This window comes from Sparus aurata, chromosome 13 (assembly GCF_900880675.1).
Source record: "Sparus aurata chromosome 13, fSpaAur1.1, whole genome shotgun sequence".
Classification (NCBI taxonomy): Eukaryota; Metazoa; Chordata; class Actinopteri; order Spariformes; family Sparidae; genus Sparus; species Sparus aurata.
The window spans coordinates 8,146,891-8,159,874 of NC_044199.1; the positions used below are offsets into that span (position 1 = coordinate 8,146,891).

The 12,984-nt window shown below is 41.7% G+C and overlaps 2 protein-coding genes across 3 annotated transcripts; one reads left to right on the plus strand and one right to left on the minus strand.

Moving 5' to 3' along the window:
* Window positions 1-2,522: 2,522 nt before the first annotated feature.
* On the minus strand, window positions 2,523-9,236 carry pafah1b2 (platelet-activating factor acetylhydrolase 1b, catalytic subunit 2). Of its 2 annotated transcripts, none has more exons than XM_030438587.1 (6): window positions 8,883-9,236; window positions 8,013-8,094; window positions 6,682-6,771; window positions 6,361-6,477; window positions 5,734-5,856; window positions 2,523-5,037 (listed from the first exon to the last, which is right to left on the minus strand). In XM_030438587.1, the coding sequence occupies exons 2-6, from the start codon at window positions 8,091-8,093 to the stop codon at window positions 4,759-4,761; spliced, it is 690 nt and encodes a 229-aa protein (XP_030294447.1). In that variant the 5' UTR covers window position 8,094; window positions 8,883-9,236; the 3' UTR covers window positions 2,523-4,758. The 2 variants fall into 2 exon arrangements, with proteins under 2 accessions (XP_030294447.1, XP_030294446.1); XM_030438586.1 differs by lacking the exon at window positions 8,883-9,236 and adding an exon at window positions 8,507-8,776.
* Window positions 9,237-10,797: 1,561 nt separating this feature from the next.
* LOC115593689 (myelin protein zero-like protein 2) lies at window positions 10,798-12,822 on the plus strand. Its single transcript, XM_030437290.1, has 4 exons — window positions 10,798-10,954; window positions 11,730-11,899; window positions 12,013-12,232; window positions 12,455-12,822. The coding sequence occupies exons 1-4, from the start codon at window positions 10,873-10,875 to the stop codon at window positions 12,496-12,498; spliced, it is 516 nt and encodes a 171-aa protein (XP_030293150.1). The 5' UTR covers window positions 10,798-10,872; the 3' UTR covers window positions 12,499-12,822.
* Window positions 12,823-12,984: the final 162 nt, after the last annotated feature.

The following is a 12,984-nucleotide window of genomic DNA, read 5'->3' on the forward strand; positions in this document are numbered from 1 at the left end:
AAACAGCACTGCAGCATCTCCTGAACCACTGAATCAGATGGGGACTTGTTTTTAGGAAATGGCTCTGTACAACTTGTCCAGAATAATCCACGTCTAAGGAAGTCCCCACATCCAAATTGTTTTGAAAAGATGGTATTTACCCACTATGGAAAGTCAGGTTTTTCCACTGTAGCTGCTATGCTAAGCTAAGGTAGGGCACGCCCCGTCTGAAGTGGGTGCATGAGCCCGACCAGGTATCAAGGGTGCAAATAATGTTTGTTCAAATTAATTTCAGATCTCGGGCCTTTTGGAGGATTGGGTTACGCGAGATGAGCTGGATGGAGCCATCTCGTGTTTTTTTTTTTTTTTTTTGGTTGTTTTCACTTCAGTTCAGCTGCAACTCTGCTTTGCTGCGAAGCTCCAAAAAAAGGTTCTGTAGTCTACGAAATTTCACCGACTTCCCATCTGTGCATGAGTGATATTTAACTTTTTGGTTGAACTTGAGCTTTAATTGTTATGTCACTGATGGGATGAGTAGTCGTTTTGGTGAACCTTCAGCGTCCCCTGTGCTTTGTTTATTAGACATACTATAAAACCTTTACTGTCCTGCAGCAGATGACATATAGGTCCCACAGCACCATTCATCACATTTGGCAGTGTATTACAAACCCTGACCCCGTGGGTTCACACATAAAGTAACCCCGTCATAGGTGACAGCGGATATCTAATCAGGATTTAGTGTTTTCCTCTCGCCTGCTCCGCTCATGCAGGCCCCTTCACATGCCAAGTGGTACAGACTCCCAACACTGCCCGGCTTGTTAATACTGAACTGAGGCCAGATTTTAAACAGGTCAATGGAGCAGAAACAGCACACGAGGCCAGATTTAAATTTTATCAGCGAACATGCTGTCTCTCTTAGCGCCTGTTGGGATTAGAACGATATCATTTCCCATTCTCAAGCTGTGTGCTGATAGACGAAGGAGTTAAATATTTATCCATAGTCTGCACGCCCACTTTCAAGGCTCCTGAAAACATTAAGCGGACGTTTAGATTTAGATCACCGGCAGTCTAAACATACGTGCTCTAGACGCAGGAAAGTGCCCTTCATAAATTTCCTTTTTACGATTTCAGTTCAGGAGAATGCAGATTTATGTGACAGTGATTGTTTTTCTTGATTCTTTCTTTCTTTTTTTTTTTTTTTTACTGCATCGTGACTCTTAAGATGGAAAAACTAGTAAAAATAACAGCTTAAATTCCTCGATCATTCAGGTGTCGGACACATGAACTCAACAGGGTTCCTGCAGATTTTTAGAAGTAACATTCAAGCACTTTTTCAAACTCTTTCAAGGTACCTAAACCAAAAGACTGTCAGACTCTAGAAGCCTTTATCATGGCATCTAAACTGCGACTATAAATGTGATTGCAGAAATGAAAATGCACATAGCTCCTTCACAACCACAGCGATTATTAATGTCCATTGTCAGTTGGTTTATTTTACCAGCTGTTCATATTAACTTTGGTTGTTTGTTTTGATTATGTCATTCTTGCAGGCGACAACAAATACGACGATGCGATAGGTCCAGATATTAAAGTTGCACTATGTAAATTTTGGGGAAGAAATTTAAATCATAAGGCTTTCTTTTAAATGTCTGGACAAATTAAATTAACAAACTCTCCCTGTTTTGGTGACTGAATAAACAAACTGTCAACACAATTTCATAGTTTTACTTGGTTTATATTTGGCGGACCCTGCCACCTTTGTAGCTTCAAGCAGTGTCCTGGGGACCTTATTATCATCTGAGAACTGCTCGTTTATTCAGTAAGGGAAGGAATAGATATTTATGAGTTTGCATTATTACCTCATTAATATTGTAAATATAAAAAAAATCTGAGCCGTTGAACTGAGTGATTGTGTAGATGAGACACCAGCTAATGTTAAATATTAAACATAACATTTCAAATTAAGCATTTTCTGAACTTTGAAGACTTTGTATGAACCCTGTCATAGGTTGAGAATCCAGCAAACCAGCCCCTCAGTAAATGACTTTGCGTTTAGTTTTGAGCTCGGCGTGTTAACCGTGCTTCAGACTTCACACTCAGTCGACAGTCCGCAGTCCGGGGCCTCCAGATGGACCAACTATTTTAGATACACTGGGGCAGTTTTGGGTCACAGATAAAATTAATGAGAGCGACGTGGAAAGTGTGCGAACAGTTTATCGACCAAGTATTTTACAAGTGGCCACCAATCACATACAATCCAGCACGGCTTGCTAAATGTTTAATGAGGACGTCCCAACATGAGTCTACACTGCCTCCGAGTGCTGCTGGTGAATTATTACAACATTAGAGATTTTAATTTGGTGAGAGCAAATTAATTAGGCAATAAGGATCTCTCTGGCTGAAAGGGAGTAGGCTTGGAACGAGCAGAGCCTCGTCAGTGTGTCTGACTCAATTTAGCTCTCTGATAAAATGCTTCCCTCTGCTGGCGAGGTGTGTAAACTACACAGAGCCGCACATCACAAACGGAAACTTGAGACACAAGATTAGATCTTTTGATTCTTTTCCTTTTTTTTATTGGAATGCTTTTAATAACGTGACAATGAGCCAAAACAGTGCAAATGCCGTATCGCACCAGACACAATCCGAAACCCCCTCAAACATCACTTTCTCAAGCTCCACATGTCTTATATACAACCGGGGTCACTCCTAGACACTCATACCTCCAAACTTACCAGACACACTGTATGCAGCCGTCCCCATGAACACTTAAGGCACACACACATACACTATTTATATTTAACACGGCACGCAAACGTGCAGAGCTTAAGACAGCAGTAATTCGATGCTTGACAAAAGACTCTCAGTATAAGCTCACAGACGAATGGATTTTCTTCACATGATCTGCGATTGCTTTTTCCGTTTTTTTTTTTCGTTTTTTTAAAGCATTTAGCGTGACAATATTCAGTATAGCTGTGTTCAGTAGCTTCACCACGTGGCTACTTTTTAATTCCTAAAAATATTCAGTTGACTATACCATGTGGAGATGTCAGGTCCTGGGGGAGGGGCGGCAGGGCTGGGGCGAGAGTCGACTACAAATACAAACAGGGACAGAAATAAAGAGGAGGTGAGAAACAGAATGAAGAGGTGATTCTAGGAGGAAATACTGTATATCCATGGATGCAGGAGGGAGAGGGAGAGAGAGCCTGTGCTAGTCAAAGTCTGACCGTGGCTACTTGGGTACATTAGTGTGAAATACAGACGAAGAGTAAGATTTATCCGTATCTTTTAATCAGGAGTAACTCGTCTTACGATTAGCAACGTGAGGTGAAGGCAGGAGGACTGGATGTGTTGAATATTTTCTTTTCTTTCTTTAAATATCCTTCAAGAGACACCAAGGACACAGTCAAGAAGTCGTTAGCAGCACAATTTAAAAAGGTTGGCAGGACTTCACTCGGCAACACAAGACATTTTAAGTGTGTCGTCTACTATCGACACTCAAATGAAACTTCACAGTAGGTTTATCTGGAAATGGTGAAATGTAATTCTGCTGGATGTGATGTGCACGTAAGCGTCAGTGCTGGAAGTTTGTGGAAGACCAGTGCAGATTATCGACGACAGCCTAACATCACTAATTAATACGAATGAATGCATGATTTTTAGAACTGATATTCACTGATTTAATACACAAGCGCTGGCCGAAGATCTACACCAAAAGGTTTGTCCTGAGACACGCATGCAGTCAAACAGGAATGAAGTGGCGATCTGCAGTATGTGTGGTCTAGTTAACTCTCCACATAGACACTGATCTACTGTTTTTATATCGATGTACACTTTCAAAAGACATCTAAATAGTCATACACGGAGTTGTGAACATTTAGCAGGCTGAGTGCTCCTTGTCTAGCTGAGTATACGAAATAGTACATTATGCAGAACTGGATTTATGTGAATGATTTTATATGCCAGTTACTTGACATGGTTATGCTTTAAGCAAAAGTGTCTAATAGTGAGAGTAATTTTTAAATGTTGCTCACTGCGTGACATTGAGTACATCTCTGCAGCAGCACCTGGTTCTGAACCTTTTTGACTTGTGGACCATTAAAAGTATGCAAAGTGATTTTTACTTCTCAGTTTCGTTTGATTTAATTTGTCAGGCAAAAATAAGCTTAATTTTGTGTGACAGGTCTTCGGGGGGCACTGACCCCCCCCCCCCCCCCTAGCCTGGAAACCACTGCTCTGTTGCACACTGGTCAGACTCATAACATTGTACAATGTTGGTAAGATAACCTCTCATGTATTCAATTTAACCGTTTCAGCAGACATCAAACAAAACAAAGAAATCTGATTGCGTTTTTGTTTTTTGCGTCATATCTACGCGACAAAGGGAAACATAAATTGTATCGGCCAAGACTGATGTGTGTGTGTGTGTGTGTGTGTGTGTGTGTGTGTGTGTGTGTGTTTGTGTGTGTGTTTGTGTGCCACTGCAGTCCCACATGATCTCAGTTAATCATTCAGAGTAGATTGGCGAATCCTTTCCTGCAATCAAAGTGTCTACAGCTGTAGTGAGGTCTCTCTCCCTCTTCAGCACCCCTCCACACCCAACCCCTCCGCTCATTAATGTGATCCCACACCCCTCGTGGGCCCACTCACATCGGGGTGCCTCTCCCCCCTATGAGTGAGCCCTTCCTCCTGCAGATTACCAGGGACATGTCTCCCCCGTCTCCCCGCAGCAGCAGCGGGTGAGACATGCCTCTGGGTAAACGCGCTGCTGGGCCGCGGCCCTCAAACCAGCGATGCCCGTCTCTCCTCTGGCGTCTCCTCCAGTATCTGAAGCAGCAGGTCGCTCAGGGGCTTTGACACGCTGCGGTAGCCCGTCGCCGTCAGATGGAGGAAGTCAAACATGTCCTGTGGGATGATGGTTCCATCAGAGTGGACGAAATCCCCGGTCACGTCCAGGTACTGAGCCTGGCTCAGTCGTGGTAGCCACTGGCGCAGGAACCCGTTAACAGCGGCGTTCTTCTCCCTCAGTGGGTTTGGACGCTCGCCTCGAGGTAGCAAACTCTGAGAAATGCAAAAAAGTTTTTTCAGTCGTTTAGAATGGTCAGTGTGTTCAGAACATCTTTGAGGGTAAAAGAGCCTAAATCTTACTTAAATGCTGAACTATTAGCCATTACTGGCCTATCGTTAGAATTTCCAATTAAACCCTTGGGGTGAGGACAGTCTGTTATACCCCTTTCACACTGCACAAGAAAACACACTAGCACCTGCTAACATCTGGCTTTTGCATTCAATGTGAATGTGTACAATTTGCATTTACCACAGCATCAAATGATTCTACAATAGAAGGGTGTGGTGAAAGCACAACACCCGGCTGAACACCTCATTTCCTACTTGAAAGCATGAGCCGATTAAAAAAAAACTGTTGCAAACCCATTTCTCAATCAGGTTAATTTTCTTACCCCATTTCTTTTACCATGAATTTACACTGAACAGCACAGCCACATTTAAAAGCTGCATCCTGTGATGTTCATCACATTAACAGTTTTGTACTTCAACCTTTCATGTCAGTGTTTCCCTAAATGAATGTAAAATAACAACGCTAAAAATTGATCTAATATGGAACTAAGGACCAAAATGAACAATTACTTTGTCTCAATGTGACAACGGCAAAGAAAATGTCCACATACAAAACTAAATTGCCAATTGTCAAATCACACCTGGTGCAAGAAAAGACAAGACATACAGAGAACTACTCACCAGTACAACTATCTTTGCTTTGGGGAGGCGGGAGGTGAGCAGCTGTGCAATAGCAAGAATTCCTCCGGCGACCTGCTCTGCTGTGTGCTCGTGATTGTTGGTTCCTACCCACAACACCACCACCTGGACAAAAATACACAGACAGACGCTTTCATTTTCACTGAGCACACTTTACTCTCCAGTGATTTTGATCAAAGCATGACATACAGTAAAGAGAATAAGAATAAGTTCTCACAGACAGATTTCAGATAATGGGTCAGGAATGTAAGTTGTCCCTTATGTCTGTATCGGTAGCACAGACAATGAGCACAGTCAGAGGGATACAACACATTGTTGTAGCTATAATACTTTATGACATGGCTGCTGGGGTCACAAAAAGCTCTGCTGGACAGACTATCCTCTCAAACAACCATCAGACCACCTGCTCCTGCAGCATCCAACAGGAACCTTGCACACATTGTTCTACTTAGAGATACAACTCGTGAGCACATGGCGTCTTCAGGATCACAGACATGAATCATGTATGCAAGAGTTTATTCTGCACCCGAGATGTAAAGAATTGTGTGTGTGAGAGGTGATTAAGACCATTTTTGCCACAAATTGTTGCCTCTTTGCAGCTCGTCTCACCTTGGGGCGGATGTTCTCCAGCTCTCCATTCTGCAGCCTCCACAGCACGTTACAGGTGGTGTCCCCTGCCAGCCCAAAGTTGAGCGCATGAAGAGGAGAGAACAACTCCCTCCAGACCTGCAGACAGGAGATCAGAGACCTGAATTTTATTGGAGAATGTTGTGTGACTGATATCAAATAAATCAGCGATGCTGACAGGGATGAGTTGCATCTAGAGTATTGTGCAAAAATATTTGGACTTAGAAAAACATTAAATGAAGATGCTGCTGCCACTTGAAGAGTTAAATGTCCAGGCGTAGACAGACAAATATCTTGTCTCACCTCAAACTGCTGCATTAGTTGTACCAAAGAATCCCCCACAAAAAGCACGTCTGGTTCAGCATCCTTACACTCCTGCACAAATCTTGTGTGCTGTCAAAAAAAAAAAAACAACACAATTCAAAGAAAACAATACAATTTAATCTGTTATTTATTCTGCATTTCAGTCTGACTTAACACCTTTGCGTTGTGAGTTTTCTCGATCTTAGCTGTGCTATAGTACTTATTTTAGTCTTCCATGTCAATTCGAGTTCATCACACAAAGGACGTGTCTGCAGACGGTTTCAGTCCTATTAGCTCTGGAGGATTAACCTTGTGCAGACCTACCAGAAGGTGTTGAACGAACCGCACGCAAGCTGCTCTAAAATAAATAAAAGTCTGGCTGCACAATTAATCACAACAATCGATACAGCAAATTGGTCAAGTGCAATATTCAAACCTCAAGAAGTTGCAATTCTCCGCAAAAAGCAAAATGTGTGACAAAAGAGCATTATACTGTTGTACTGCAGAGACGTTCTGACCTACAAATGTTGTTCTCCAGGTGTCACGTTTTTTTTAATTTATTTTTCAATGAAAGTGATCTTTCCCACATCATACCACAAACACAATCTGTCAAAATACTTACAATATCATTGTTTTCACCTTATTGTGTAGACTGATTTTCTGCTAATATAACAAAGACCAACCACATGAACCTTTACACACTTGCGTCCATTCATTTCAAAACATTCTCACGATCACAGCTCAATCATGAACATCAGTGAGTACAAATAAGACGCAATATATAATGTGTAATTGTTGTCTTATGAATGTGTTGTAAATAGAGATCACTAAATAAAGCAATCTAAGTCATACACTCTTACAAACCAGGGTTTGAGCAAACATACATGTTGAAAGTTTTATCTTTATGACAGTAAGCTTTAATGTGTATCATGAATGAGATTGGAGTGGTAAGAATGAATCACGGTGGAAAACATTCCTCTGTTTTAATTTATAAGATCTGAGAGCTTAAAATGGACACATCTAAAGCACGCAAACTTGAAACTATGTAATCTATACCAACTACTACTACTGAGCAGTATATACAGAGATCATTTAAAGCATGCATTTCTCTGCTGTGGAGTTTTGTTTACATCTCTTTTCAACTGATGTGTTGTTGATGTCATGTAAAAGCATGGGCGAGGCCAAGAATGACATGAACTCTTTGACAAATTGTGTAAATTCTCCAGCGTTTAATGTGCATTAAGCCTACATGTGCAAACATAAGGAGGGAAAATGTGGTATTTCTAGATGAAACATGAATATTTAGTTCAGTAATAACAAATGCCACCAACCTGTGACATCCACCGTGCATCTCCTTGCACATCCTCCACCGGCCGAGGCACTGCAGCTGGGTTCAATTCATCACCGCTCATCCTGCAAGAACCGACACCGCTTATCACGCACAATTAAAACAATGCATAACCCAACAGAGACACGCTAATGTAAAGAGGAACGGCTCGCGTTGTAGTATAAGCAGGAGAGCACCAGCTAGCAGAAACAATCGCTGCAAAACAGCAGATTAGCGTTTCAAGAGCAGACAGTCTGGCCTAATAAGGATGTGGGCTACTTTCCCTTTCAAATCGGGTGCTTATGGATCACACAGCAGATCGCGTTAAATCCGCTTGGTTACTGTTTATCTGGCGTTAGCTTGTCGGCTAGCTAGCTACCCGGCTAATGACTAGGGACTGTTATGGCTGCATCTCTTGACACTTAACGTTTGACACGCCCGTCGTTCATATGGAAATTTCTCGAAATTACTTCGCTCTCAAGTTAAAGGACAAACTACCTGGCCGTCACTTCTCGTCGGCTCCCTCGGCTTCAGAATAACTATTTTTGACCCAACTTCGCTTCGCCGCTGTCGGGTAAACGAGGCGGGTGATGCTCGCTTAGCAGCCGTTAGCTGACTCTAGCTAGACGAGACAACAAAAGGTGTGTCAAGAAGGCAAACTGCAGAGAGTCTGTTGTGAGGAGAGCGCCTAGCTGCTGCCACCAGGCGCAACACTGGCGGAAGGCCTGCAGTGAGCTACATATCCTGGGATATTTTACCCTGAGAGTTCCCTGTTAGGCAGCTACATATTCCCGATTTAAACTCATATCACGGCAACAGCTAACCCTAGCTAACCATTGTCACGTTAGCATAACCGAAACACTGCTAATGTTACCTTCTGTTATTTATTGATGATGTCTGCGTCCGGTAAACAGATTAAAGGTGCTCTTTCCTGATAGACAAATCACGGGGAATTAAACGCCCAATTAAAAATCAGCCCCGCAATGAATTGTGGGTTAGCTCGGAAATTCGTTTAAAAACTTCACAGCCACTTCTGTTTAGCTGTGTTCAACAACAGAATCCTTCCTGATGTTTAAAATGTATTCAGTCGTGTCAGTTACAAGTATGAAGACAAAATGTCTCTGAGTGGGAGGCTGTCTTTAAGCGCAGAAAACGTAGCTAAGGCACCGCCGACATCTTTGTTGGACCGCATCCTGTAAAATGATATCTCACTGCCACTCGCGGCCAATCTCAACACAGCCACAGTCATCTCTGATCCGAGCCCGCTGTGTCAGCTGATCGCAATGCATCATGGTCACGTTAGATCAAATGTTCCCTTCCAGTGCTGTGGGAAAAATCAGGAAGCAGCATCTTTTTATCATCTAGCTTTTGACATTTGTAGGTTATAATCAGTAAAAATACAAGCAAAGCACATTTTACTGGATTTTTTTATGTTCATATTTACTTAATCAAAAAAATGTAATTACTCAACTACTGTAAGTTATTAATGCTGTCAATTTCCATAGGTTTTTACCATTTATGTAATTCTTGTGACTGGTAACAGCTTGTTAGCTGCCGGCAGCCTTAATTTATTGATACATGAAGTGGAATAGGCTTACGATGACACCTGTTTAATAGCCTCATTGTAGCGTCTCATCTAATTTATAAATAGTCATCTGAGAGGCAAAGCAGGCTCCTTTCTGTGACTCGTTGAATAAAAAAACCTAGTCCAGTTCCAGATGTGTTTGTTGATTTTATTAACTAAAGTTATGGTCGAAATTAAGTGGAAATTACGGTCAAAAAAAATATATAGGGGCCTCACTGAACCTTCTTTGTCTACTAGCCAAACCTGCGAACAAACTGGCCAGGTGAAATAATGTGTAGGCCACCCCCAGTTCCTCCTACCAGAAATGATAACAATATAACAAAACAAGTAACAACAACAACAACAACAATAATAATAATAATAATAATAATAATGATAATATTATTAATAATAATAATAATAATAATGTGCACTGCGTATACAAAAGCAAACAATTCAAAATAGATGCACAGTTTGGCTCCTACACTCATTTTTAATCATGTTTTGGTTTTTTTTACGCCCGAGAAGTTTTTTCTGCATATTCCTTCTTTCCTCTTCAGAGTTTCCTTTGTTATGCATGTCTAAACAGTCCTATCGGCTTAATTCAACAGTGCCTCTAAGTCGTTTTTATAATGCATTAACATCACTGACAGGTTTATGGTTTATAGCACGCGCAGTACTGAGACAGACCCTGAAACAAGAGGCTCTGAAAATCTTCATAATTCATCCATCACCTGCGTCTAGAGCTGAGGTGTGTTGTGTCTCAGAAGTCTGTGTTTTAAGCAACATTTGCTTTCAAATTGGAGATCAAACACTGCAGTTTAAGTGACAACTTTTTAATCAAACCATAAAACCTTTCTATTTTAATTCTCATATGTAAGAATTGTATATGATGTGTCTCTTTCCTCAGCTGTGGTTGTATTGCCTCTGTTTCTCCTGATTGAAGTTGGCTCGTGTTAACATGTGTATACAATGCCTAAACGCTGTATTGTCTGCTTGTTGTTGTGCAATTCAAAAACAGATACCTGATGATGACTCTTGCATCAACTATTATTTGAGCTGTGCAACTGCGTGAAGACATTTCTTAATCCGAGCATTTCCATCATGAAACACTAACGAAACAGTTCCGGCAGTTCTCCCACTGCTCATGTGTAGACAGGCCCTGAATGCATCGTACAATAACAGGTTAATAAAAGGCTTAATGTAGCTCCGCCCACCAGGTACTGCAAAACATGCAATATTTCCACCATCAATATTCATTTCTCAGGGTCTGTGGTGAAAAGCTGTCAGGAATCTTCAAATGTACTTTTTAGGCAGCATGTTTAATATCATATTTCGGATTGCTCTGCTTGTTGTTCTCCTCGGGGGGATCTCTGTGCCGGGTGAGTTTGAACAACCTCAGGCCTCCACAAATGCAAACAGTAACAGTGCATGACAGCATGATGCATGTGAGGTTTTTTTTTTTTTTTCAAAGTGTACATTCTTTTGAAAACTGACATGAAAACGGCTTTGTTTACAACAGAAGTAGTCTCGATTTATTTTTTATTTTCACCATTAATGTTGTTATTTATTCGCACATCTACATTTGCTCCTTTTCCCCTTTTAACTACTTAATTTTGCTCAATCTTCTTGAGACTGTAACACTCCATTTTACTTTGTGTGCCTCAAGAATCCACAAGTAATGTCAAACTAACTGTGCCGAAACAGTAACAGACCAGTTTGAGGTGCAGATGCAGATTTTCATGGGTGTGCAAATAAAAAATGCAGCCACTTCAGGCTAGCCAGTGTCCATTTGTCCCTCTGTACCCCGAACACACACACAATCATTAACCAGAGACCAACTAAAATACAGCCAACAGGATATTTCCATGTCTTTACTGCATTATTCTCAAACGTACACTGATTTAGATTCATGTAAAGCAGATGCCTTTACACACAAGAAGCTGTTACACTCTCAATTTTAAGCTACAGACAAGGGACACAGGAAAGGTGGGACTCTGGGTAATTTTCTCTTAAGTGTTAAACGACTAGTTCAATCAATTGTCCCAAAGATGAAGGATAAAACTGGCAAGGTCATAAAAAATATGAAATATTTGTTAGTTTGTGTTTCCCGCTGCAGGTCTGTGTGTATGAGCCTGCGTGTTTTTGTTTCTCCAGGGGTTCAACATGTCAGCGGAATGATCATTTACACTGCGAGTGCGGTGGAAGCAGTCAACGGGACGGATGTGAAACTGAAGTGCATCTTCAATTCCAGCGCTCCTGTGTCACTGCCATCCGTCTCGGTGGCCTGGTACTTCCAACCCTTTCATGCAGGACGCGAGGAGGCGGTATTTGTTGCACTGGACTTTTGTTTCTGTGTTATTTATTCAGCCCTGGATATGGGCTTTTAAAATCTACAGTGTATTTTCCGGAAACTAGACTGTGGATTCTGATTTTTCAGGTGTTCTACTACAGCGGGAGGGGGTTTCCGTCCTCTGCAGGGCACTTCAGAGAACATGTGGTGTGGTCAGGGGATGTTCAGAAGAAGGACGCCTCCATCACCTTGCTGCGGGTGTCCCCAGCCTTTAATGGTACCTACAGCTGCAGGGTGCTCAACCCTCCAGACGTGCATGGCAGTTATGGAGAGGTTGAACTCAGAGTTGTCAACAAGACGGTAGACGGTAGGCTATTTTTCATCCCCAGTGACACTTTCTGTCGTAATGTGACACAATTTAATAGTCCTGTATGGGCAAGTTTTTACAACATACTCTAAATTTTCTACCGACTGAATGCAACTGTTAGTTCTGGTTTCTGACAGGCTGCGATCGACTGTCTGCTGGACCGGGACGTAACCTCAGGCTACTGCTCTCTAACTCTGTCTCCCTCTCTCGTTTCTTTCGCAGGTTTCAACCTATCTAACTGGTTCCTGAGTTTGTTTGAAGTGTGATGGGTGTTGTTAACGCGAAATCATGTTGTAACACAAACATATGGACAGAGGAGTCATTTTTTAACTTGTAGATAAACATTCTGATTAGTACTTCCTTTGCTCTGTTTTGGTTGAGGGGCCCCTAGTGGCAGAAATGACATACTGTGCCTTTAAATCACCATTTATCTGCTTTGCTGGGAGTTTTGACATCACCCAACTGAGTCACACAAAGACTAGGAGAGCTGTGTTAATGTCACTACTGTTAATGTTACAACAAGGACAACATGTGGCGTCATCACAAAAGAGATTGTTGAGAACGTTGATAAAGTCCGCTCCACACAGAAATATGTTCACAGATTGTCTTTTTTTCTTTTGACACTACAGACCTGAAGATGGAACATTTTTCATCATATCTTTAATCTGAGAAGAAATTCAGCTACAAGACAATTTATGATGTCTTAACTAGTTTTAAAAGCAATTTGTTTTCTAAATGCACAAACATGGTGT

Bases quoted from the DNA above. Each gene is read 5' to 3' on its own strand.
- pafah1b2 (XM_030438587.1), bottom strand. From the start codon at position 8,093: ATGAGCGGTGATGAATTGAACCCAGCTGCAGTGCCTCGGCCGGTGGAG. The intron at 6,772-8,012 runs GTTGGTGGCATT...TTTTTTTGACAG, and splicing joins ATGCACGGTGGATGTCACAG to CACACAAGATTTGTGCAGGA. The intron at 6,478-6,681 runs GTGAGACAAGAT...TCCTGTCTGCAG, and splicing joins AACTAATGCAGCAGTTTGAG to GTCTGGAGGGAGTTGTTCTC.
- LOC115593689 (XM_030437290.1), top strand. From the start codon at position 10,873: ATGTACTTTTTAGGCAGCATGTTTAATATCATATTTCGGATTGCTCTG. The intron at 10,955-11,729 runs GTGAGTTTGAAC...TTGTTTCTCCAG, and splicing joins CGGGGGGATCTCTGTGCCGG to GGGTTCAACATGTCAGCGGA. The intron at 11,900-12,012 runs GTATTTGTTGCA...CTGATTTTTCAG, and splicing joins ATGCAGGACGCGAGGAGGCG to GTGTTCTACTACAGCGGGAG.